The sequence below is a fragment of the Canis lupus genome, chromosome 14, assembly GCF_048164855.1.
Source record: "Canis lupus baileyi chromosome 14, mCanLup2.hap1, whole genome shotgun sequence".
NCBI lineage: Eukaryota > Metazoa > Chordata > Mammalia > Carnivora > Canidae > Canis > Canis lupus.
The window spans coordinates 55,712,699-55,737,018 of NC_132851.1; the positions used below are offsets into that span (position 1 = coordinate 55,712,699).

The 24,320-nt window shown below is 35.5% G+C and overlaps 1 protein-coding gene across 1 annotated transcript in view; it reads left to right on the forward strand.

Moving 5' to 3' along the window:
* Positions 1-23,800, forward strand: part of ADGRL3 (adhesion G protein-coupled receptor L3) — an 856,207-nt gene extending 832,407 nt beyond the window's left edge. Inside the window, exon 25 of the mRNA XM_072775212.1 lies at positions 23,234-23,800. Within this exon, the coding sequence (XP_072631313.1) occupies positions 23,234-23,277 (44 nt within the window). The 3' untranslated portion in view covers positions 23,278-23,800. The remainder of the gene's footprint in view (positions 1-23,233) is intronic.
* The last annotated feature ends 520 nt before the right edge of the window (positions 23,801-24,320 follow it).

A 24,320-nucleotide genomic window follows, 5' to 3' on the forward strand; every position in this document is an offset into this window, starting at 1 on the left:
TTTTCTACTAGACATTTAAAACATTGCATTTTTGACATTTACGTTTTTATTTCTTTGCACTTTCTATATGGGGTGAAGTGGCTTCAATTTAATCTTTTTTCCATATGGATAGCCATATCTTTCCCCCAAACATTCTTCCTTTCCCAACCGATCTGAAATGTCACCTCTGTCATATATCAACATGTGTGGGTATATTTTTGAGTTTTCTATTTCGGTTGTCATTTTCTTTATCCTTGTTCCAGTTTACACTGTAATAATTCCTGGTACTAGGTGGGCAATTTACTTCTCCCTATTCTCTGGCTACTACTGGCCCTTTAATCTTCCATGTAAAATTTTAGAACCGCCTTATGTTGCTTGAAACACTTTGTTACACATTGGAATCATAATGGACATGATCAAAAACAACAACAACAACAAAATAATGGATATGATCATGATCAAGAGACATACTATTTCTAAATATCAGTTTTTCTAGCCCAAGGGCATGGACCATCACTATATATTTAGATGTCTTTTAATATAATATCTGTTAATAAAATGTTAAGAAATTTCCCCTGAGCAGTCTTGAACATTTTTAAAGATTCCTGATAGTCTGATAATATTGTAAACTGTGATATATGCTTAATTGCATTTTAAGGTTGTTACTAGTAATTAGAAATACACTGACACAAATTTGGTATTGGTATTGCTATTTAATTAAATATTAATTTTATATGTCACCAATATACTAAATGACTTGCAGCAATTTATAGACTTTTTGTTTTTCTATATAAATTATGATACTATTTCTACCTTGCACCTTTATATTCAATTTTTTTTGGTCTTGAATGCTTGCTAATTCTGCTAATATAATGTCTAGTACATAAAAGTACTAGATAATAAGATAACTCTTCTAACATTTCCCCTTTCAGGATGGTATTTACCTAAGATTTATCCTCTTTATAAGATTAAAGACATTCTATTCTATTCCTATTTACTAATATGGGTATTGGATTTTATTAAACATTTTTCAACCTTAAGTAAATGATGATTTTTCCCCCCTTTTAATCTGTTAATGTGTTAAATTACATGTATGAATTTGAAGATATTCACCTATTCTCTATAACTGGGATACCATTTTGGCCAAGGTATATTATTCAAAAAATATATTTGGATTCATTGTGCTATTTTCTTTAGGATATTGCATCTATATTGAGTGAAATGCTTCTGTAATTTTACTTTCTTACAACAAATTTTTCAGATTTTAATATCGTATATATCCAGGAATTGTAGAATGAGTTTGGAGGATTTCCTCTTTTCTATTGTCTGTAATATTTGGCATGATTTTTTCTCTGAACATTTGATAGAATTCTATCTTCTGGATTAAATTTTTATTGTTAAAAACTTGACTATCTTTCATTCCTTTGAAAATAGCTTGTCTTTTTCTCTATCTTATTTTAATATTCTGTCTTTTTATTTGATGTTCTGTAATTTCATTAAGATGTTCCCGTGTATGCATTTTAAAAAATTTGTTTGACAAATATGACCTTGGATTTCTTGAATCTTTTGTTTGACATTTTACATTAGTTATAGAGTATTCTCAATCATGTTCTTTTTTCTTAAAGATTTTATTTATTCATCCATGAAAGACACAGAGAGAGAGAGAGGCAGAGACACAGGCAAAGGGAGAAGCAGGGTCCATGCAGGAAGCCTGATGAGGGACTCTATCCCCAGACTCTAGGATCATGTCCTGAGCCAAAGGCAGATGCTCAACCACTGAGCCACCCAGGCGTCCCAATCATGTTCTTTTTACCAATGTATACCCTTCTGTCTAGCTAGATCACCAAATGGAAGTATGTTAGACTTTCTCAGTTAATTTCATCATCTTAACCTTCTTAGTTTCTACATGTTTCCTCTATGCTGCACTATTTATAAACTGCTATCTTTCATTCTACTAACTTTGTCCCTCTGTTGTGTCTAAGCTGGTGTTATAATCATTCACTGAGTTTTAAATTTCAGTTTTCATATATTTTTGAAAATTAAAATATGAATTTTTTTATAGTTTGGTCTTTTTCAAACTGCTTATTTTTTTATTCCCAGTTCCTTGAAGATAGATTCAAACTAGTCTTTTGTTTCTTTAATCCTAGCCAGGATAATTACTTTTTATTCTGATAATGAGAATATATGATGAATTTATGTTCTATTTCTGCTGTCTAGTATATAAATTCACTGTCTGATATCTGCTCTAAAACGCAGTATATATATGTAGAAATATATATATATAGTCCAAGTATATATTTATCTTATGTGTAAGAACACTATAGATATCACTATATACACATATTGTTCTTACATAATGTCTTTTTCAAGTTCTTTTTGATTTATTTTACTTTTGTTAGTGCTGCTTGTGTTTTGAAGGGAATTTATTCATGGGAATTATTTGAGTCCTATGATAAAGCTTTGCTCTTCTAGAGAAGATTTTCATTTGCCTCTTCCAGATCCCTGGATGTCTTAGCAATCTCCACTAAGTTTACTGTAAATTTATGACAAGTTTTTATGCATTAACTGTACAATATGAATTTTGGCTGCAAATTGACCAGAGGACCAGTCTGAGTTACTGCTTCACAAATCCAATTCTATAGATTTGCTCCTGGAATTTAATGTTGGTGATTTATTCAATGTAATTGGTTGTGCTTACGATTAACAACCAGCCTTTGAGCTTACATTGCATTTAATATAAATATTTGAGGAGAAGGAAGTCTGATACTTTCTTTAGATCCTAGTTTCTGTGATGGCTTTATAACACCTGTGCTACTGAAATGATCTGATTGCTATAAATGTGTGGATTCAGTACACGATTTAAGGTTAGATGGGTTTATTAGCTATTCAGTTACAGAATTCTTCATTAAATGCTTACAGGGAGTTGATTTGGCCAAAGCCCCAAAACTGGTGATGTTTTGATAGCATTGCTTATTTGTAAACATTTTGCTTAATCAGGCTAAACTTTTAAGCAGTTAAATATGAATAGATATTGAGAATAATATGTAAGCACTAGAGTAATTTAAAATATCTAAAGGAAAATACCATTCTGGTCCCTTTGTCAGCAATCAACATATGTATTCAATGTAAGATTTTTCATCATTATAATTAAGTACTGAGCTTTTGAAAGGAGAAATGCATACATTTAAAAAGGTAGTTTGTTTAGCTTATGGAATATAATATTCACTCTTATATGTCATTTAATAGATTTTTCTATCATTGCACATCTGTAAGTTTAATGATTGCTATGTTTACTTATTTAGAACAAAATTCTAAAGTGACAGATGTAGTGAAATAAAACATTTGATGCAAAAAATTCATTACAATAATGTCCATGTGTATAATATATATTATATACATACTGTGCCTGCTTAGTGCAGATTCCTAGCACTTCGCATAAATGAGGCTGTGATTATGGATCCCAAGTTCATGTGCTTTTAGATGTATAAAGATAAAGTACATTACACTTTGGTAAAGTTAGCACTCCTTAGGTTGTGTGAAATAGAAACCCACTCAGCTTGAGCAAAAAGGTAATTTATTAGGGCAGCAATATACTTGGGCCTCGGGAATAGAATTTGAATGTGAACACACTAAAAAATCCATTAAATTACTCTCTTGCTGCCTCTCATGTCTATTTCTCTCCGTATATTGTGTTTTATTTTTCTCTTTCATTACAAAACAGTTTTTCTCTTTCCCTGTCCCCTAGGTAGAAAACGGCCACAAACACTTGCTCTGAAATTTATGTAAAGTCACAAGGTTATTGAGAATTACTAAATTGACTCTCTCTGGCTCTCAGGTTTCACTATTTGAAAGCAACTGATTGGTTGAGCTCAGGGCATACCCTCCAGGTGTGAACGACAATCAAATATGATCATGATGACTGCCAGTGTATCACTATTGAGGGAAAGAAAAGGGAATATTCCCAGAAAAGAGATACTGGAAGACAATTTATTAATTGTCTCTTGCATGTGACCAATGGCTACATTCTCTAATCCCTTGCCATTTAAAATGGGGTCAATAAAACAACTACCCTAGTATTACCAGGGAGCTTGTTAGAAATTTAAAATCTCAGACCTGTCCTATCCCCTATGAGTCAGGATTTGCATTTAATAAATCCTCGGGTGATTTGTATGCACATTAAAAATTAAAAACATGTTTCTAGTCTGTTAAAAAGTCAGGACCAGGTACATGAAAATTGGCTTTATTTCAAGGTTAATTTTACTCCTAAACAGACATGATCCTTTAGTTTCTTGAGTTAACCCTTTAAATTTAAGCAGAATCTCAACCAACTTTTTATATAATTTTTATATATTATTTAATTATAATATAAAAGGAATCGAGAATTGTAGATCATTATGAACTCATTTCTACTAGTGGAAAAATCCAACAATTTAAAGTTCAGATCCTAATAATTTGGATCAATAGTTGCAATTTTATGCATGAACAATAGCATCATATATCCATTGAGAATCTATTTCTAAATTTGATTAGTATGACACATTTATATTAATTAACAAAATATAATAGCTGATTGGACAACTCAAATGGAAACAAGTAATCCAGGTAGCTTTGATGAAAGTAGGATAATGGAAAGCCTCAGCTATTAGGTAAAATATACCTAAATTTTTATGTATAAAATATTTTATAAGCATATTTATTTAAGCATATTTTACAGAGTAAAATATTATTAGCCAAGTATTATTAATGCTTTTTATATGCCAGAAACTTCTATAAATAATTTATATAGATTTTCTGATTTGTAATTTGTCATGCTTAGATTGTAATCTATATAACTGAACTTTTGCAAGTATAATTATTTTTAGCTAAGTTTTTCTTTCTTTCCTCCCTCCCTTTTTTCTCTTTCTTTCTTTCTTTCTTTTTCTTTCTTTCTTCTTCCTTTTCTTTCTTTCTTCTTTCTTTCTTCTTTCTTTCTCTTTCTTTCTTCTTTCTTTCTTTCTTTCTTTCTTTCTTTCTTTCTTTCTTTCTTTCTTTCTTTCTTTCTTTTTTTTCTCCTTCTCTCTCTCTCTTTTCCTCTTTCTTCTTTTTTTATTTTATTTTTTTTATCACCATGGTATACATTTTAACTTGAGCTTAGGACATGGACTGGCTTAAATTTGATTTGGGATTCAACATTTTACTAGTTGCATATGTTTGGGCTACTTACATCAATTCCCTAAGCCTCATTTCCCTGTCTGTAAAGTGGACATAATAATTACAATACTTTTACTGAGTTTTGGGGCTTAAAAGAGAAAATGTACATACCCTAGCATAAGGTTAGCATCAGTAAGGATTAGTTATAATTATAATTATTCGCTTATTATATGCTCACCCTTACTCAATTTTATTCAGTTCATGACAGTAAGTTTTCTCATGTCAATTTGGAAATAGTTTTACTCTAACAACTTGCAAAAAGAAGTTTTCTACTTTGGTAAGCCTGTTTTTACTGAGCCAACTATGGCTGTTTTGGGTTAGGAATTTATTGTCATTAGGTCTCTTTCTTGAATGGGAACATCAAAATAAGTTGTTTCTATACGATTATAAATTCCTCTTGGAGTTTTAACTTGATCCTTTGTTTCTTCTGTCTTCATGTAATCTTACACCATCGTATATATACTAGTCAGAAACAGGTAAGCAGAGAAAAGTCAACATGGAAGACATTGTTTGATGATGTTTATGTATTTTTTGCAAAGCTTCGTTCCATAAATAGAACTCTAGCTTCCTGATTTCCTGATTCAATATTAGATTTGCCACAGATAATTCATGCAACATTTTAGAGGTCAGAACTTCCAGGTTAGAAGTTTTGTGGTAAATTTATGCCTTCCTATAATCATAAAGGCAATCCTTGATCTCATAAAAATTGATTTTTAAGAACTTTGCAAATATCCTTTAATATCTCTGTAAGACATGGGGTTAGGTGGAATATTACTCTGATTCAATATTTTGAACTTATTTTTCATATATTTCATAAGATGGAAAATTCAGGTAGAGTGTATCTTACATAAAACACATTGAATTCTTTATTCTTTTCTTAAATTTTACTCTGTTCTGAAGTTTGGAACCAACTGAGAAATAGACTTAGAGGTCAGACAAGGGGGAGAGGTCACATTCATTTCTCTCGTGACTAACTGGAAAATATGAATTTAGATGTAAGTCTAAGTTGGCTTGTTAATAATTAATCTCTTTATTAGACTAACTCATGCATTAATGGGAAAATTGCACAATCCCAGAGTTGACAAAGCAGATCTCTTCTCTAGACTCTTATGAATAAGACAACCAACAGACCAGAATTTTTGCCTCCTACAGACAAAAGAGAAGCACAGATTTGTCAAAAGACATGCTCAGTTTTTTCTTCCAGAATCACCAGCAGGAAAGTCATTTCTCTTTCTAAGATCAAAGTAATTTGGGCTTTGCTATATTTTTCTTCCTCAAGGTAATGCAGTGAGATGCCACAAAACTTTATATGACATCTTCAGCCCTGGTAAATACCGGCATTCTAACAGTTTGGGTAGTTTTCAGAATCAAAGTATATAGATTGTTCATCTGAATTTTAATTGTCATTTTATATACTTATGCAAGATTAAGTAGTGATTTATGACATCCTCAGAGAGATAAAATCTAGCCCAAGCTTTGGAATATGAATTCAAACTTATTTAACTTTGAATGTGTAATTAAAATGCTATTAATGTCCTCTTACTACTTACAATGAAAATGTGCACTTTCTTTACTAAAACTCTTCTAACTTTATCTATTTTCTTCTGATCAACTTCTTTCTAATATTTCAAGTTTCGGGATGGGAGGAAGCTTATTGGGTAGTATCCAGAGCAAACCGTTAATTACAATGCAATTGCATTGATAAAAATCTCAAGTATCGAATTTAGAATTTATTTCACTTTTCTTTCTCATTGGATCAACTCAGTTTATGTTGATTCTTTCAGTTCCAACCTCAATTAGACTTATTCCGTCATCGTAAGAAACTAATCTCTTCCCATGACATTGTGTATATGGAATGCATAAGAAAACCATAGAGACAAGATTTATTTGTCAAATCTCTAGGCTCTAAGATTTCATATGGAAAGAGAAGCTTGACTTCTGCTTCTCCTTTCCCATTTTCCCTTTTTCTTATTTGTTTGCTTATTTGTTTCACTTCCAAACTTCTTTAGCAGTCTCTTTCCTTTTCGTTTTAGATGTGAAAAAATCATAGCTATTTATTTGTAGTATGGTACCAATTTTAATGTTGTTAATTTTATAATATGGTAACAAAATTGCTAGCTGCTATACAGAAATCTCACATCTTAAAGTTTTTAAGATTTTTTTTTTGGGGGGGGTTCTTTAAAAAAAAAATCCTGCAACTTTTATCATTTAGTTTAACAGAATTGTTTGAAACAGATTTGGGACATCAGTTTTTTCAGTATAAATACCCATTTAAAAATACACATGTTGGGTATTAGTGACATTCTTAAAGATTATTAAACTATTCTCTCTGGACAGTTTAACAGCATTCTTACTGCATACACATTCAACCATCTGGTTTACCTAAAGAGAATTTAGAGGATGATGTCACTGCAGTACCTCATCTACATTGAAAACACTTCAGTGCATACACAAGAGTGTTATTAGAAACATATGTTTGGTTTAAAAACAACTGCCATTTCATTCATTGTGAGCTAGATTCTATCAGTGACAAAAATTTGTCAGGAAGTTAGCTGGCACTTGAATTTATTAAATTACTACTAAAAGGCACAACATCTTAAAACTCGTCTCAAGTATCCTGCACCATTTGAAATACTTGATTTACTCTGAGAATATTCTCCTCTTTAAAAAGAACCGTGTATTATACTTGAAAAGGCATAGTGAAGATTTAGAGAGTCTATATACCAGCATTTATACTTTTTTATGTTTAAAGACAGGGAGGTCAACATTTAATCTCACAATGAAATGACTGACCTATGTACACAGAGTTTAAAAAAATTGGAAAAACTGCCTGATTTCAGAGAGGAAATCCAAGAAACATATTATGGACGAGTATTTAAAAGAAATAATCAGACCAAATACTATTTTTGGTGTTTCAGTGACTCACTTTAAAAAGTAAGAGGTGTGGGGTGCTTGTGTGGCTCAGTTGCTTAAGGGTCTGCCTTCAGCTCACGTCATGATCTCAAGGTCCTGGGATCAGGCCACTAATGGCATCAGACTCCCTGCTCAGTGGGGAGTCTGTTTCTCTTTCTCCTTCTGCTGTTCCCCCTGCTTGTGTGTGGAAAAAAAAAATCCTTAAAAAAAGGAAACTGTTTATAATAAACTATCCTTAAAGTACAAGGAAGATGGTAACAAGTCATAAGCAATAGAAAACAAAAGATTAAGCAAAAGATTAAGGACTTTGATGTAATAATGCTTGGAGTTAGAATGAACTAAATACAGGATATTATATGTTTTATCTATCAGTGAATTTTAAGTTTTACTTTAAAATGTTACTTGAGAATTTCCTCCTTCTAATTGTCATATTATTTCTTTTAAAAGATCTTTTTCCTGAAAGACAAAAATCTTTAGCAAAATTCATTTTACTTACTTTTAAAAAACAGTCTATTCCCAGTAGGGAAGGGGGCTGGTGAATGACAAATAAAATCAGATTCCTGAGAGCAAATTGAAGATAGAATGGCTTTCTGGATAGGCAACCAACCACATCTGCTTCTGAGGTCTTATTTGAAATCAATTTTGATGTAGTCGAATTATTCAATGTACTTGAATAAAACATTGCATTGCCACATTAATGTATTAATTGCTTTTTTGCTGGTGAAAACTAAAACTCTCAAAAAACATAACAAAACAAAATTCTATGCTTTCTAATGTAAAATGACAAAATAACAATATACCCTAAAGTCAATGAAACTGATAAAAATGGATATAAAATATAAATGACCTAGAAATAATGTGGTTTTCTAAAATCATATTTGCTTTTGTTTGTATGTTGATGCACCCGAATGCATATACAGAATGGCCTTGATCAAATATCATAAATTTAATGTCATATTAAAATGTGGCTTATACTTAGTATAGGCTGGTGAGTATCTGTAAAGTTCAATCACATCCAAATTTGGATTCTTTTAGGAGATAATATAGTAAAGTGAATGGGGCATAAGTACTTGTAGAGGAGAAGCAGCCTGATTTTTAATCTCAGTATTTTTATATATACTAACTGTGTGGCTTGCAGTGAGTCATATAACCTTTGAGCCAGTTTTCTGTAAAGTGGAAAAATTTTAAGTGACCATGTAAATGACCCATACTTATTCCAGCTACTGGGGCTTCTTAACAAATTATTCCAAAACTTTATGGTGCAAAACAGCCATGTTTGTGGGTTCTGTGTGTCCAGAAGCGCAGTAGGGATGGTTTGTATTTACTCTGCAACGTCGTTGGCCTCAGCTGAAGATAGAAGCTGAAATTATCAAAGAAATTATCAATTTATACATCTAGAGTCGATGCTAGCTGCTATCAGGGGAGCCCAATACCTCTTTATATGAGCTTCTTTCTGTGAGGGCTAGTTTGAGCTTCCTCACAGCATGGTGGCTGGATTGCAAGGACGAGTGTCCTGGGAGGGTGCCAAGTGGCCACTGCATCTGTTATGAAATCTAACTCAGAAGTACCAGAAAATCATCCCACCATACTCTGTTAAAACAGCCACAATTCCCTGCCCAGATACAATTGAACCCCACCTCTTGGTGGGAAGATTTTGAGTCCTTTTGCAAGAACATATGGGACGGGGTACATATATTGCATAACCATCTTTAGAAAATAAAAGCTTCTACAGTGTTCGACATACAGAAGCTATTATTTTTGTATCATGTAATATGGAATTGTGGAAAAGGCAAAGATTTGGGATAATGATATTTGCCACTAATTAACTTAAAAATCCTGGTAAATTATTTATAGATTCATCAACTACTAAATTAGGAGGACACACTTATTTTGAAGGGTTATTGCAAGGATTAAATAGATAATATGCAGAAGTACTTGATAGATGCTAAGCACCCAATGTTCCCCCACCACCTCTACCAAATTTTGGCTATCCAGTATCACTAAAAATGTCTCAGCCTGCAACTAAATCAAAGAGTTCCCAAAGCCGTTGTTAATAGGCCAAAGGATGAATTTCTGTTCAGAATCAAACTATAAGCAGTATGTTCAGGAAAGGCAGAGTACAACTTTTTATATGGAAAAATCCAGTGTCACCAACAAGCTTAAGGATCAAATTGAATCACAGACTCCTAGAATCTTAGAAAAGTGGCTGATAGGGCAAACTCCACATTTTATAGATAAGGGCATTGAGAGAGGTTAAATTGCTTGTTCAATGTTATACTCTAAGGAGCAAATCTACAGCTGAAATTCATGTCTGCTAACTTGTAAGTTCCAGTCTCTAGTACTCAGCTATGCACATCAGGAACTTTTTTATACCTTTTTTTCTTTGAAACAGAATCATGCATTAGTTATAATTCAGTATATTATTTTTGCGAACATAATAATGACGTGATTAGAATCACTAATGAATTAATATGTCAGTCTTAGGATAGTTTGAAAAAACCTTTAATACAATAGAGGGAGCCCTTATTTTATTGTGGGAAACAGTCAGGAATCTGAATCTTAAAAATAGCTGAAAACCATTTCCAAACAAATTTTCCCAAAAGGTACATTTCCATTTTTGTATTCTTATTCTGTTGGTTAATCAAAAACCCACATCATGTGATTGGACTGACCACAAATATATACTCAGTCAGTTTTCCTGCCATTCAATGCAGTGTAGTAGTTGAGGACAAGGATTTGGAATCAGACTGCTTGAGTTGAATTCTGCTTCTGTCAACTTATTTAACTTCCCTGGGCTTCCAATAATAGTTTGAGTGGGTTTGAGAATTAAGTGGTGTATTAGTTTCCTGTTGCTGCTGTAACAATTTACCACAAACTTGGTGACATGAACACGCAAATTTATTCTCCTACAGTTCTAGACTCAGAAGTCCTAAATTAGTTTCACTGAGTTAGAATCCAGGTGTTGGTGAGATGGGTCCCTTCTGGAGGCTCTGAAGGGAGAATGTGTTTCCTGCTTTTTTTTTTTTTTAATATCTAGTGGCTACTGGCATTCCTTGTGATTACATTTAGGACCCACAAGGATAATTCAGGATCATTTTCCCATTTCGAGGTACTTAATTTAATCACACCTTCAAAGTTCCTTTTACTAGATAATGAAATATTCACAGGTCCTGGGGATTTGGATGTAGATAAATTTAGGAGCCATTATTCAGCCTCCCATAATTGCGATGATGCATACAAAGTATTTTACACTTCATCTGGCTCTAAGTAAATGCTTAATAAATGCTAGCAGTTATAGTATTATTTTGAAACATGGCCAGTTTTTAATTATACACAGTTTTTATACTTGCTTCCCTCAAAGCCACACCACTGTATGATATGTTATTCAAAGAACGTGGAGGACAAGGACACTAAAAGTAAAAATTGCCTTTGTCTCTGAGAGTCACAAAGCACATCTAAAATCTCTTCCTTTTCCTTACACAATCCTAAGTAGGCACCTCTTCATTCTATGACACTTCTAAACCTTCTTCTTTTCCACCTCTTCATTGTTCTGATGATTTGGCACCATTTGGGGCTTCTTCTCCCCTAGCTTTCTATTTTTTTCTTTCTTTTTACCAACTTTAATATTGCACACTCCTTTATTAATTGCCATCTACATGTCTCATAGCTTTCCCCCACAAGGCACTCCAAGCAGATCTCCCAAGGCTAAATCCGAGGACATTGGTCCTCTTCCTTGGTGGAAGATGTTCAAGATGACACTTTTGCTTTTGCCAAACGTAGGGTGAGTTCTTTGTTGAGTCAGGACATGAATGATGGTTAAAAATCTAGCTTACATCAGAACTACATTGATGAACACAAAATCTCTGTGCTCTGCCTAGGTAGTTTATGTCTAAGTATGACCCCCCAAAACCAAAACAAAACTGAAAGCAGGTAATTATGAAGTGGTATGCTAAAGAATATTAGATATCCAGGGTACTACAGGCATACATTGGAGAGGCAACTAGCCCTGATTTGGAGTGTCTGAGGAGGATTCCTGAAGAAGATGTTCTGTAGGATAGGACCTAAAGAATCATCTCTCCTTAAACTAACAAAATGCAAGATAAGACATATGGCTGCAAGGAGAGTACAATATTCAAAGAGGAAAGAATACAATATTCAAAAAGGAAAGCCTGGAGCAAGACTTGCAGAATAAGAGTGGACGTACCATCATGAGCCAGCTTCAGTCTGCTGGAAGCCTTGAGCACGTCAGGAGAATGGGAAGAGAGAAAACTGGAGAGGTAAGATCCTGAAGACCTTGAGGGTCATTTTGAGAAGGTTAGACACAATAGAAAGAGCAAAGAGGAGTCCCTGAGGTGCAAAGCTAGTTTAAGACCAGAATTGAGGAAGATCACTCACTCATGTTGCAATGGAAAGAAGGACAATGGCAAGATCGGAGATGGACTGGGTATGCAGTGTGGCTCCTAGGACGTAACGCACCTGAAGCATGCTGGTGGCTTCATTCTAAAATGGCAATTACAATAAAGTGGATAAGTTCAAGTGCTAGTTAAGAGGTAATTCTCATGGTGTTTGAGGATTGTTTGAATGTTGATATCATGGTGAAGTGAGACAAGAAAAAAACTTCCTGGTGCCTCTCAGGTATTGATTTTTGGTTGGTTCTGATGTTAACCATCAGAATTTAGGGTCCTTTCACACCTGTTCTAAGGAGACTTTTCACTTTTACATTAAAATAACTGACAGAGGGGCAACTGGATGGCTCAGTCTATTGAGCCTCTGATTCTTGGTTTTGGCTCGGGTCATGATTTAGGTTGTAGGATTGCCCAGTGTGGGGCTTTGATTCAGATTTTTTTTTTTTTAACTGTTATTTATTTATTCATGAGAGACACAGAGACAGAGGTAGAGACAGAGGCAGAGGGAGAAACAGGCACCCTGCGGGGAGCTTCATGTAGGCCTGGATCCCAGGACCCTGGGATCATGATCTGAGCTGAAGGCAGATGCTAAACCACTGAGCCACCCAGGGGCCCCTGCTCTAGATTCTTTTTTGCTCTCCCTCCCAGTGTGCTTCTCCCCACTTGGGTGTTCTCTCTCTCTCTCTAGAAATGAATAAATAAAATCTTTAAAAAATAGAAGAACTGATTGTATGCATAGTGTATTCACAGATTTGGCCCTTCAATTAGGCTCCTGATGCACATATACTTTTATTATAATCATTCTTGAACCATTGCACTGAATTTGTTTCTCCATCCCTCCCGTAGAATTAGATGGTACTAATTCTCACAGGCCCCACCAATCAAGAAAAAGATAGGAAACATATGGCCACAAATTAGTCAGAAAGTCATGTTATTTAGAAGACTACAGCATTTTAGTGAAGCCCCTGGGAATCTTTTAGCTGAGGGGCTCTTGACAGTTTCCTTCTGCTATTTAAGAGGTATCAGAGGCAGTGGTCTTGTTACAGACAATGAAGCAAAATTTCCCTACTCTGCTCCTGTCTTTGACTATTTTCAGGGATGTTTTCTGGTGTGATTCCAGAATGTTGCAAGGTGCTGAATTACACGTATATCCAAACAAGAAAAAGGCTGAGTAAAAACTTTTGTAACGAGGATATGAGACAAAATCTTTATCCAATGGATTGTTTCCTCTCTCTTCTGAGGAATGACCTTAGACTGTCAAATCATAGCAAACATGACCACAACACACATTATACTGTCATTAGGAATTCATCCCCTGTTACGATGGGAATTGGTAAGATCTGGGGTTGCAAGGCTCTGAAGACAGCTGGTCTTCACAAACAATGTAGAAGAAGCACAATTCTTAAGGATTCTAGAATATGGCAGAATTCTTTAATTTTTTATTAAAGGATAGGAACAGTTTACACAGTTATCTGTATTTTCACAGAAAACCAGGAAGGTCAAATTTCAGGAAGATATGAAGAACTCCTTCAGCATGCCAATGCGATTTTCTTTGTGTGTTATATGGAGGATGATAAATAAGTATGCAATTACTATTCAGAAATATACAACACAAAGCCCAATGCAAAAACAAGACAATAAGCAGTGAGAATTAAAGGTGAATTAAAAAGCGATTTCTAATTAGGCCCCATGCCCAATGTGGCGCATGAACTCACAACACCGAGATGTGGATGCTCTATGGATTGAGCCAGCCAAGTGCTCCAATAGGTGAATTTTTATTACAGAGAAGACTTTAAGAAAAAAAAAAAAGGCACACAAAATGAATGAAAGAAGTCACATATGATGGACAGTTTGGGTCCCTTAGAAAAATTTCTACACACAAAAAAGTATTCAAATTGAATGTTCATGAAAACCTGGTAAGTAATTATACTTAATAAGTATAATAGACAAAACATATTGCTTTAACATCTTATTTAAAAAAAATCCAGAAAGGAAACTCTAAAAACTTTTGGTGAATTTTGGAAATAGCTCATAGATAAAGACGAATAGTTTCGAGTTATAATGTGATGAAGATTTGTTTTTGCCTGAACTTTCCAGCAGTTATTGCCCTCTCTTCTGACCAGGCTCTGAAACTTACTTAGAGACTCTATCCACACCCCAGTGGTGACACATATAATCAAGGCTCAAGCTAATCATTAGTGGCTGAGCATGTGTCTTTGAGGATGCATCCGGATCTTAGGATGTTTCTGGGGTTTACTAGTATAGAGGCTGTCCTACTAAACTTGAAGCTGAGAATATATGAAGTTAGAGCTACTGCAGCCATTTCATCACCGTGTGAAGCCTAAGAATGAAGCTCACATATAGAAAGCATAGCAAGTAAAAAAAAATAGACTAGAAAATGACATTATTTGAGCCTAGAAATGCAAATCCAGCTGTGCCTAGGAAGTAACTGCAACCTTTCTGCAGAACAATATTTTATAATCCATGAATCCCAAAATATATATATTAATACACTAATATGTTAACATATTCATATTGCATATATCCGGCTGATATGATTACTGAGGATTTTAATTTTCTTTTTTGTTCTATTATCTAAGATTTTCTAAAATGACAGGTATCACATTTTGTTTTATATATTTGAAAAGTATGCACTATCAATGTGTTAATATGATCAATTATATAGACAACATGACTTGATTTATGTGAATTCCATTAGACTTAAAAAATATTAATTCTCACAGATGGTATAAAATGCTACCAGAGTTAGCCAGACTATAAGGTTTGAGGACACAGGCCTCCAGACTGCTAACTCTGACCAAGACTTGTGACATCAACAGCAACTTTGGGCAGTAACAAAAACCATTGATTTCAATAATTTGGTAGAAATACAGAACTCACTGAAAGTTAGTATACTCAGAGCTATGAATTATTGTAGGGAAATAATACATTTAAAAAAGCAGCCCAAGGAAGAGATGCATAGGGCAATCTGGGAGGTGTCTAAACATGAAGATTCCCTTGTCTTTTGGATGAGTTACTCCCCTGGCATTGCTATGGTGACAATCCATGCTAAGTATTCACAACCAGGGCAGTTCACCTGTTTCAACGTCCAGGGTTTTTATTGAGGCTTGACTGGTTGGTTGCCATGTGGTCAACTCAGTCTCCAGGTGTATTACTGTGCTTGGACCTTCCTAACAAAATACAATAGACTGTGTGGCTTGAACAACATGCATTTGCTTTTGATTTTTTAAAAATAGTTCTGAAACCTGAAAAACCTAAGAGCAAGGTGTTGGTAAGGTACGTTTGCTGAGGCCCCTTCTCTTGGCTTGTTGGTAGCCACCATCCTGCCGTGTATTCACAGAGAGAGCTCTCTTCTAATAAAGGTACTAATCCCATCAGACCAGGGCTGTACCTGCCTTAACTCATCTAACCCTAATTATCTCCCAAAAGCCCCATCTCCAAATATTATCACATTAAGCATTAGGATTTACCACATGACTTTTGGGGAAAGAGAAATATTCAACCCCTTATACCTGGTCAGCTGATACCATGTGACTTAGACCCCCTTCTCTAAACCACATGGTTGGTCTTTTAGGATGCCCAGTCCCACAGTGAGACCCACTGTGGCCAGCCCCCAACCCTAAATAAAGACATAGATTACAGTCCAGAAGCTGAGAAGCTAGTTTTTAAAAAATGGTCTTAAATTAGTAAAATGCAATAAAAGAAAGCTTTACTCTGTATTCTTTACCTATTACTGTCTTCTTCTATAGGTCTCCTTTCCCCCACGTGATGAAAATATCTCTGGCAAGTCCTGTAGCTGTATACAGTCACCTTCTAATTCCAAAAATAGTCTAGTTTGAGATTAAATAAATTTTAAAGCTTTTTCTCTCCCTCTCTTTACACCAGATCCATAGCCTGGTACCTGCAGTAGGGATGAGACCTATTCTTTGTTTCTCTCTTGTTCCAACTCTTTCCCCATCCTTCTGTTACTACCAAGGTAGGATTTGAATGTAACAGGGAAATAGAGGAAATATTTTATTGGTTGAATACTTGTAATCTATCAACATGGTTTTTCATATCAGGTATATAGGAGTTTATGTGAACTTAGACATAATACGTAATACTTTTTTGGCTGGCCTCTTTTCATACTTTTCTCGATTCTGTGTCCTACTCTACAGCTCCAGATCAAGTGGCCTAAGGAAACTCATGCTTTCTGCATGAACAAGATGCCAGATTTAGCCAATTTTTTTGAGTTGATAGGAGATATTCCATTCAACATCCTAAAATATGACATATCTTACTATGCTCATTTTATTTTTACTTATTTTTATTTTTTAAAGATTTTATTTATTTATTCATGAGACACACACAGAGAGAGAGGCAGAGACATAGACAGAGGGAGGAGCAGGTTCCCCGTGGGGAGCCCGATGTGGAATTCGATCCCAGGGCCAGGATTACACCCTGAACCAAAGGCAGACACACAACTGCTGAGCCACCCAGGCGTCCCAGTATGCTCATTTTAAAACATGACATATCTTACTATGCTCATATGCTGCCTAGAAAAACTAAGGTGCAGGACTGTCTGCTTCCTGTACTGTCTACTTCCTTTACTTGGTCATTAAGGCTGGCAGTCTATTTTCTGAATTTCTCAAGAGAAGTGTGTACCAGTATTTCTTATTACATATATCCCCAAATCCTGGGGACTTATGTCAGTTTTTCCTAAGAATTCTCTGATGTCTTATATCATTAGGAAATGTATAGCTCAGCAAGCCTAAGATCCAGATACTGAGAGAGAGAGGGGTAGTTTTCTTTCTTATGGATAACTCTTATGTCTATGAATGACTCTTTCAGGCACCTCTCCTCTCCTGATGGTGGTAGAATAGTAGAGATGCACACCTTCGTCTCCCCACACAGAAGGTAAACAGAGAAGCCACAGCATGCTTAACTCTTATATATTTCCTCTGAGTAATATCCTCTATGAACCTTCCAGTCACTTTTAACAGAGATGGGAAGTGATCGATAGTAGTGAATAGTCAAGGATGAATTTAATCACGTATTAGTAAATTCTGTGGGAATATGTTTGTAGCTCTGTTTAAATGTGGGAGTAATATATCACTTATTATCTGCAATTTGGTGATTTAGCCAAATTTTGCAAGTTGATAAGAAATGTCCCATTCAATATCCTATAAAATGGCATATATTACTATGTTCATTTGCTACCCAGAAAAACTAACATATACTGAACTAAGATAGGGAAAAATATTATTTCTTTTTAAAATATTACTTCTGATTGCTCTTATTCTAACATTGCATTTCTTTTTTTAAAAAAACAGATTTTGTTGATTTATTTTGAGAGAGAACATGAGCAGAGGCAGAGAGAGAGAGAGAGAGAGAAACTCAAGCTGACTCTATGCTGAGTGCAGAGCTGGAGGTGGGTCCCTACCTCATAACCATGAGATCATGACCTGAGCTGAAATCAAGAGTCAGGCACTTAACTAACTGATCCACCTAGGGGCCCCTCGAACAGAGCAGTTCTTAATGTTGGATTAGAGAAGCACTCCTCCAAAGGAGGAATCCTTAGACTCCCAGCATATTAAAGATTCTGAGAAATCACAAAAATGCTCTGTACCAAATCACTTCAAAATTCAGTAGATTAAAATAACTTTGGTCATCTCTTTGTCATCTGGGACTTGGCTGGTCTAGGCTGGATATGACTAGATGGTAGTCTGTACGTAGTAGTGGCTGGGTTGTGCTTGGTAACATAAGGACTGAAGGAGTGGACAGATCTGTTTCAGTGTCTCATTCTTGAGTCAGAGAGGTAGTTAGAGATGTCCCTTTCTCTCATAACAGTAGCAAAGGCTCAGGATAATAAGCACAAACATGTGTGACCCCCTATGATCTAGCTTAGAACTGGCACACTGTTCATTCTGCTTATATGCCTTTGGTCAAAGGAAGTTATTTCATGAAGCCCGAAGTCAGGAAATGGTAAAACATATCCATAATAGGGCCATGGCAAATATGTGGAAGCAATAAAGGCAAAAGATTCAGAGCCACAATTCAATCTAAAACAGCACTGTTCAATAAAGATTTTGCAACTTTTTTTTTTATAGAGCTCTTTTTGTTTTCATGTAGTACTTAATAGGATCCTAGACACATTGGAAAATGTTATTTGAAACCATTCTCAAAAAGTAGACAATATACTACCTATTAGATCAGAGATATGTTCTAATGGTTTACTTCAACAACCAGCAAACTTATTTCAAACAGGAAATAATGAGGTCATGAGACAGGCTTCAACCTTGGAATCAGAACCTATTTGTGTCACCCTTTACCTGAGTGATCATAGGAGAGACACTTCATTTCTCTCAAGGTTAGCCTCCTCATATTCAAATCTACAAAGAAGATTAATAAATTCCATTTCACTAAAAGTGATGAAACTAGAAGAGATAATTGAATGATTAAATAATCCTCAGTTTTACATATTGTCTTATTTTTTTTACCAGCATCATGTGTATATTAAATTTCATAGCTGACATGTCTTTTCTTAATCTATTCAACAGCCTTTCAGTTTTAGACAGTAGTTGTGAACTTCTCAGTGCTTCATAACCTGTAAACTCAAATTTATTTTCTTCCTTACTATATTCTTCTCATTCTGGTTGTAATTATCTCAAACTTAAACACTTCAACAGCTTTCTAACTGGGCTCCATACGTCTCCTCTTGCCTTACTACCCACCAACTCAGTCTCTACAGTGTACTAATGTGGTACTTTAAATAGAAATCTAATCATATTCATACATATGTAGGGACTCTCCAAGCTGGGGCTCTGTAAATTAGATTGGCCAAAACCAGAGAAAAACAAACAGAAGTTTATTAACATGTATGCTGTGAATGTATACATGGGAACACTGAGTGATGAGCAATCCAAAAGGGTGTTTTGAATTTCGATTTGGGGGTAACGGTAAGAGAAATGGGTGAAGATCATGAAAAGGTACAAACTTCCAGTTATAAAGTAAGTCTCAGGGATGTAATGTATAGCCTGATGACTATAGGTAATAATATATATTTGAAAGTTAGCTAAGAAAGTGAAGCTTAAAGTTCCCACCATAAGAAAAAAAAATTATGCATGGTGACAGATGTTAACTAAACTTACCGTGATCATTTTGCGATATGTACAAATATCAAATTATTATACTGTACACCTGAAACTAATGTAATTAACATATATCCACTTTATTTCAATTAAGAGAAAAGAATTTGGGCTTATATACCATCTTAGGCTAAGACTAAATAAAAGAGGTTTTAGGTTTGTGCGGGAGAAGGAGAAGATGGCCAGAAAAAGTATAGTAAACAAAGTATAGTAAGGTTTGTTATGCAGATTTGCTTTTTTTTTTTTTTTTTTTTAAGAGAAAGAGACTGAGTGGGTCATGAGGGGCATAAATAATTTTTTTTAAATTGAAGATGTATTTATTTATTCATAAGAGACACAAAGAAAATGGCAGAGACATAGGCAAAAGAGGGACTCCATCCCAGGACCCTGGGATCAAGACCTGAGCCAAAGGCAGACATTCAACCGCTGAGCCACCCAGGCACCCCAGGGCAGAAATTAATCTTAAGCAAGCTCCACACCAGGTGTGGTGCTTGACACAGGGCTTGATCTCATGACCCTAAGATCAAGACCCTGGGGTCATGACCTGAGCTGAGATCAAGAGTTGTATACTTAACTGAGTCACTCAGATGCCCCTGCTACGCAGATTTAAGTAGACTAGACTTCTCCATTGATAAGAGCTGTTAAGAGTCCTCTTCAAGGCAAGGGAAGGGATACACCCTTTACAAATGGAAGTTTCTTTTATAAATGTTAATTTCCTTTATGAAAGGAAAACTTGTACCATTTTTAGAGCTTTTCCTGCATCTGCTGGTGGTCCTCAATGGCCTTTGGATCAAAATGATTCATATGTAGAAGACAAAAACAAAAACAGAACAAAACAAAACCCTCAAGTAATCCATATGAAAAAGAGGCATATTTTGGAGTGACATATTCTGGTACCTTTCACATTACTTATTACAATGGCAATGCTATATTTCTTTGTGTGATCATTTGGTTATTGTCCCTTACTAACTCACCTATAAACTCAGGACAGGCCAGGACAGGAAATTGCAAAGCATCTCCCCAAATTCAACAAATAAATATATTGGATTATTTTGACTATTATTTCTTACAGTGTAGGATAAAAGTAGCTTATAATATCTGGGCTTATATTACAATAGCTCAATAAAAAAAAGGAAAGATCTTGTGTAGATATTCATTTCTTGTCATAGAGTTGTTACTGATCTATCACAGCTGCTAACTTGGGAAAATAAATGGTTAAACCCAAGCGTGCTGCCATGGCCAACAGCTCCCTCCCAGGGAATCCTGAAGGGGCTGGACAAATCAAAAAGCATAGCCCTGGCTGGGTTTGCCAAAACTGTTGCTGAACAAAGTCCAAATTAACTCATTGCAAGAGAAACCAAAGACTTAAGAGATCAGGGTTTGGAAAAGAGAAAGGGAGTAATTTATTTTGGGTGCCTGGGAGAGGTGACAAGTTCAAGTCTTTTACAATTGACCTCTCCTCCAGCAAGATGGACACTTGGAGTTTTATATATAGAAAGGCTTAGGGGTTACATGTAGGAGAGCAGGCAAGAAGTGTGTGATCATGGGTGGGGCTCAGTATGTGTTCAGCATGCGATCCTAGGCAGGGAAGGGGACATGTCAGGGGTGTTGGTCTTCTAGGCATTACTTTGCTATCAGGGCTTTTCAAGCCTGGATATTGGAATGTTCTAGTCATTGCAAAATGTCTTCATCAATACCTCAAGAAAGTTCAATAAGGAATAAGCACAATGGGTTTTAGTTAGATCCTGAGTTTAGTGGTCCTATTTCTGGTTTTAACTGTTGGAGTCTATAGTTGAGCAAGAGGGCTCAATGAGAGTGTTTACAAATTTTTTTTTTTTATTAAAGTCTAATTTCTGGTTTTTTTTATATCAAATTTTCTCTTAAATTATGTCTCTCAGTAAAGAGAGTCTACCTTTGTTTATAACCTCTCTTTCTTCCTGCTTTCACATCCTTCTCTGTTCTTGCACCTTCAAAAGATCTCTTTTAATGTTGAATCCTAAGATAACCTGATTATATATCCAGAAAGTCTGAACTTTGGTAAACTCCAAGGGCTTCAAACCAAAGCTAAAGGAAATACTGATTTACATGAATGGATGAAGTCTTTACCATCTCAAATTCCTGTTATAATTAGTTTCAGAAGAACAGATCCATGTTACATCTATTTCTATTCCTTTCCTCATCTGTGACAGGGGAATGAGTCATTAGAATTTTAATGTCGGCATTACATGCCAGCAGTGGTCTGTTGTTATGCTTTAACTGCTTAAATACTCTGAATTCTGAATGGCTAATCCATTCTACCTTTTATTGTAAGAGAACAGGAATGGGCTGCTAATCAAACAAGGGAGCTTGGAAAAGGTCGAATGAGTGCAAAATCATCTGTCTATCATTAAATGGAGACAGAATTAGAAGGCTTGCTTTTGTGACTAAGATTGAAATTGGAACATAAAATGTCACCACATGAATCCTCTAGATTGACAACGAATTTGATTGGAGTCGGGATGGTGAAGAATTAATTTTTTAAAACAATTTTGTTGCATATGAACATTCTAAAAGGACAAGTTCTTTAGCCACAGGCTAGGGTTCTTATAATAATACAATAGTTCAAATAATGTGGGGTGATAGGATGTTTGTTTGTTGTATGGAACTCATCTGAGTGAAAAAGGTTTTTGGCTAAACATTTAAAAAGAAGCCAAATCCTATTCTTAAAGTAATCCATAAATTTCATTCTTAAAGTAATCCATAAATTTCACTACTAAGATACTAAGTATATCCTTTTAATTTCATTTTGTGCTTTTACGTTTAAAATTCTAAAGTCATAGTTTTAAGTTTGTAAATTGAAGGTGCTATATTTAGAAATGAATTTGTCTTTGTTGTGCCCAAGATTGCAAATCCGAGAAACCACCAAGGAGCCAACACCAATGCAAGCGCACGAGGGTTTATTAGCAAGCTTGGGTCCAAGTATACCCGACACAGCGGAGCAGGGACTTGGACCCCGAAGTGGGTTACAGCTGGGTTTTTTATAGGCTGGTCTAGGGGATTTCCAGAAGGGATGGAAGAATTCTAAGATGGGACTTTCTACCACGGGCGTGGGCTCTGTTGTCTTTCTGATATGGGATTACCTGCCCAGGACACTGAGGACATTCTGCAGTTTTTCCCATAAAGTTCAGCTCTTATTCACAGGGGCCTAAGATGGCTGTACTTGTGCTAATGCTAAACTTTAGGTGGGATGGCCTTAATTTTTCTCGGCCTCCACATCTTTATTTCATTGATTGTTTGGCTACATTTTAATCCTTATACTCACTTTCTTTTTCTAAGTAAGTCTTCCAAGTAATATTCCTTCAGATTTCTAATTTAATGTGTATTTAAATAAATTTTCAAATAAATCATTCTACAAGGTGCCATTTCCTTTCTGTGGATTAGCTCAAATCTGCTTTTAATTTCTTTCTCATTACTTAAAAAAATCACAACAATAGGTATCTGCCACCATCTCAGGACTGAAGCTATGTATCCACGATCGAGTTACATTTAAAAAAAAAGACACTCAACTTATTTGTGGACATTCAAAACAGTTGCTTTTCCTTCCTCTGTCTCCTGCAGATTTGCTTCGCCTGCTGCATTTTATTTCAGAAGCCTCAATGTAGAAGGAAAAGAGAAGAGATAAAACTGAGACAGGGAAACTGAAGGGATTCCATGAAAAACTGCTTTTTGCTTCTTTTCCTGCTTCTATCCTAGGTAGGATCTACACCCCTGCCTTGCGCAGGCTTTATAGAACAGATCATGTATGTTTTCCTTGTAAATTCAAGGATTAATGATTTCTTTGGAGTTTTCCAGCACAATAGGTAACATCTAAGGAGGGACCAGGTGACATCATCATGAACGTTTTCCAAGACCACAGACTCATCAAGACCTTTGGCTCAGGACCCAAGTGTCTTATGGAAGACACCTAAACACTCACCGTCGTTCCTGAATTACTGAGAAGACACGTGCATTAGACTACCATCCTCAATAAAAGCCCCAGTCCCCAAGCAAAGATGAGACTGACCCTCCTTACATTTCTGAGTGTCCTGGACACTCTGTCAATATCTACATTCTCTGTATGGCTTTAAAAAATTGTGCTGCAGGGATCCCTGGGTGGCGCAGTGGTTTGGCGCCTGCCTTTGGCCCAGGGCGCGATCCTGGAGACCCGGGATCGAATCCCACATCGGGCTCCTGGTGCATGGAGCCTGCTTCTCCCTCTGCCTGTGTCTCTACCTCTCTCTCTCTCTCTGTGACTATCATTAATAAATAAATAAGTAAAAAAGGAGAATTATTAAAAAAAAAAAATTGTGCTGCAACTTCCTCTCAGCTTGTGCTTGATTTCTATCCTGTGTGGATCCAAGGACTCTCTTGGCTGGTCCTGTAGAATCCCTCTGGTCTTTAGACCCAGCCAACCTGCATCAAAACTGCAAGTGTGGTTCAGTCTAATGACTAAATTAGGTTTGTGGTGTTATCTGTATTGTTCAGTCTCCTCTGCCCCCTTTATCTTCCTAAGTGTGAATCTTTGGCAATTAACTTTACTCATTCCTTTGCCAGGAGTTGAGGCCTCTACAGGGTCATCTTAAGGGTTCTTTGTTTTATATGGATAACAACTCTAAAGCACTCGGCCATTTATCATGAGTAGGATTCTTTAGCCCAGCAATTACTT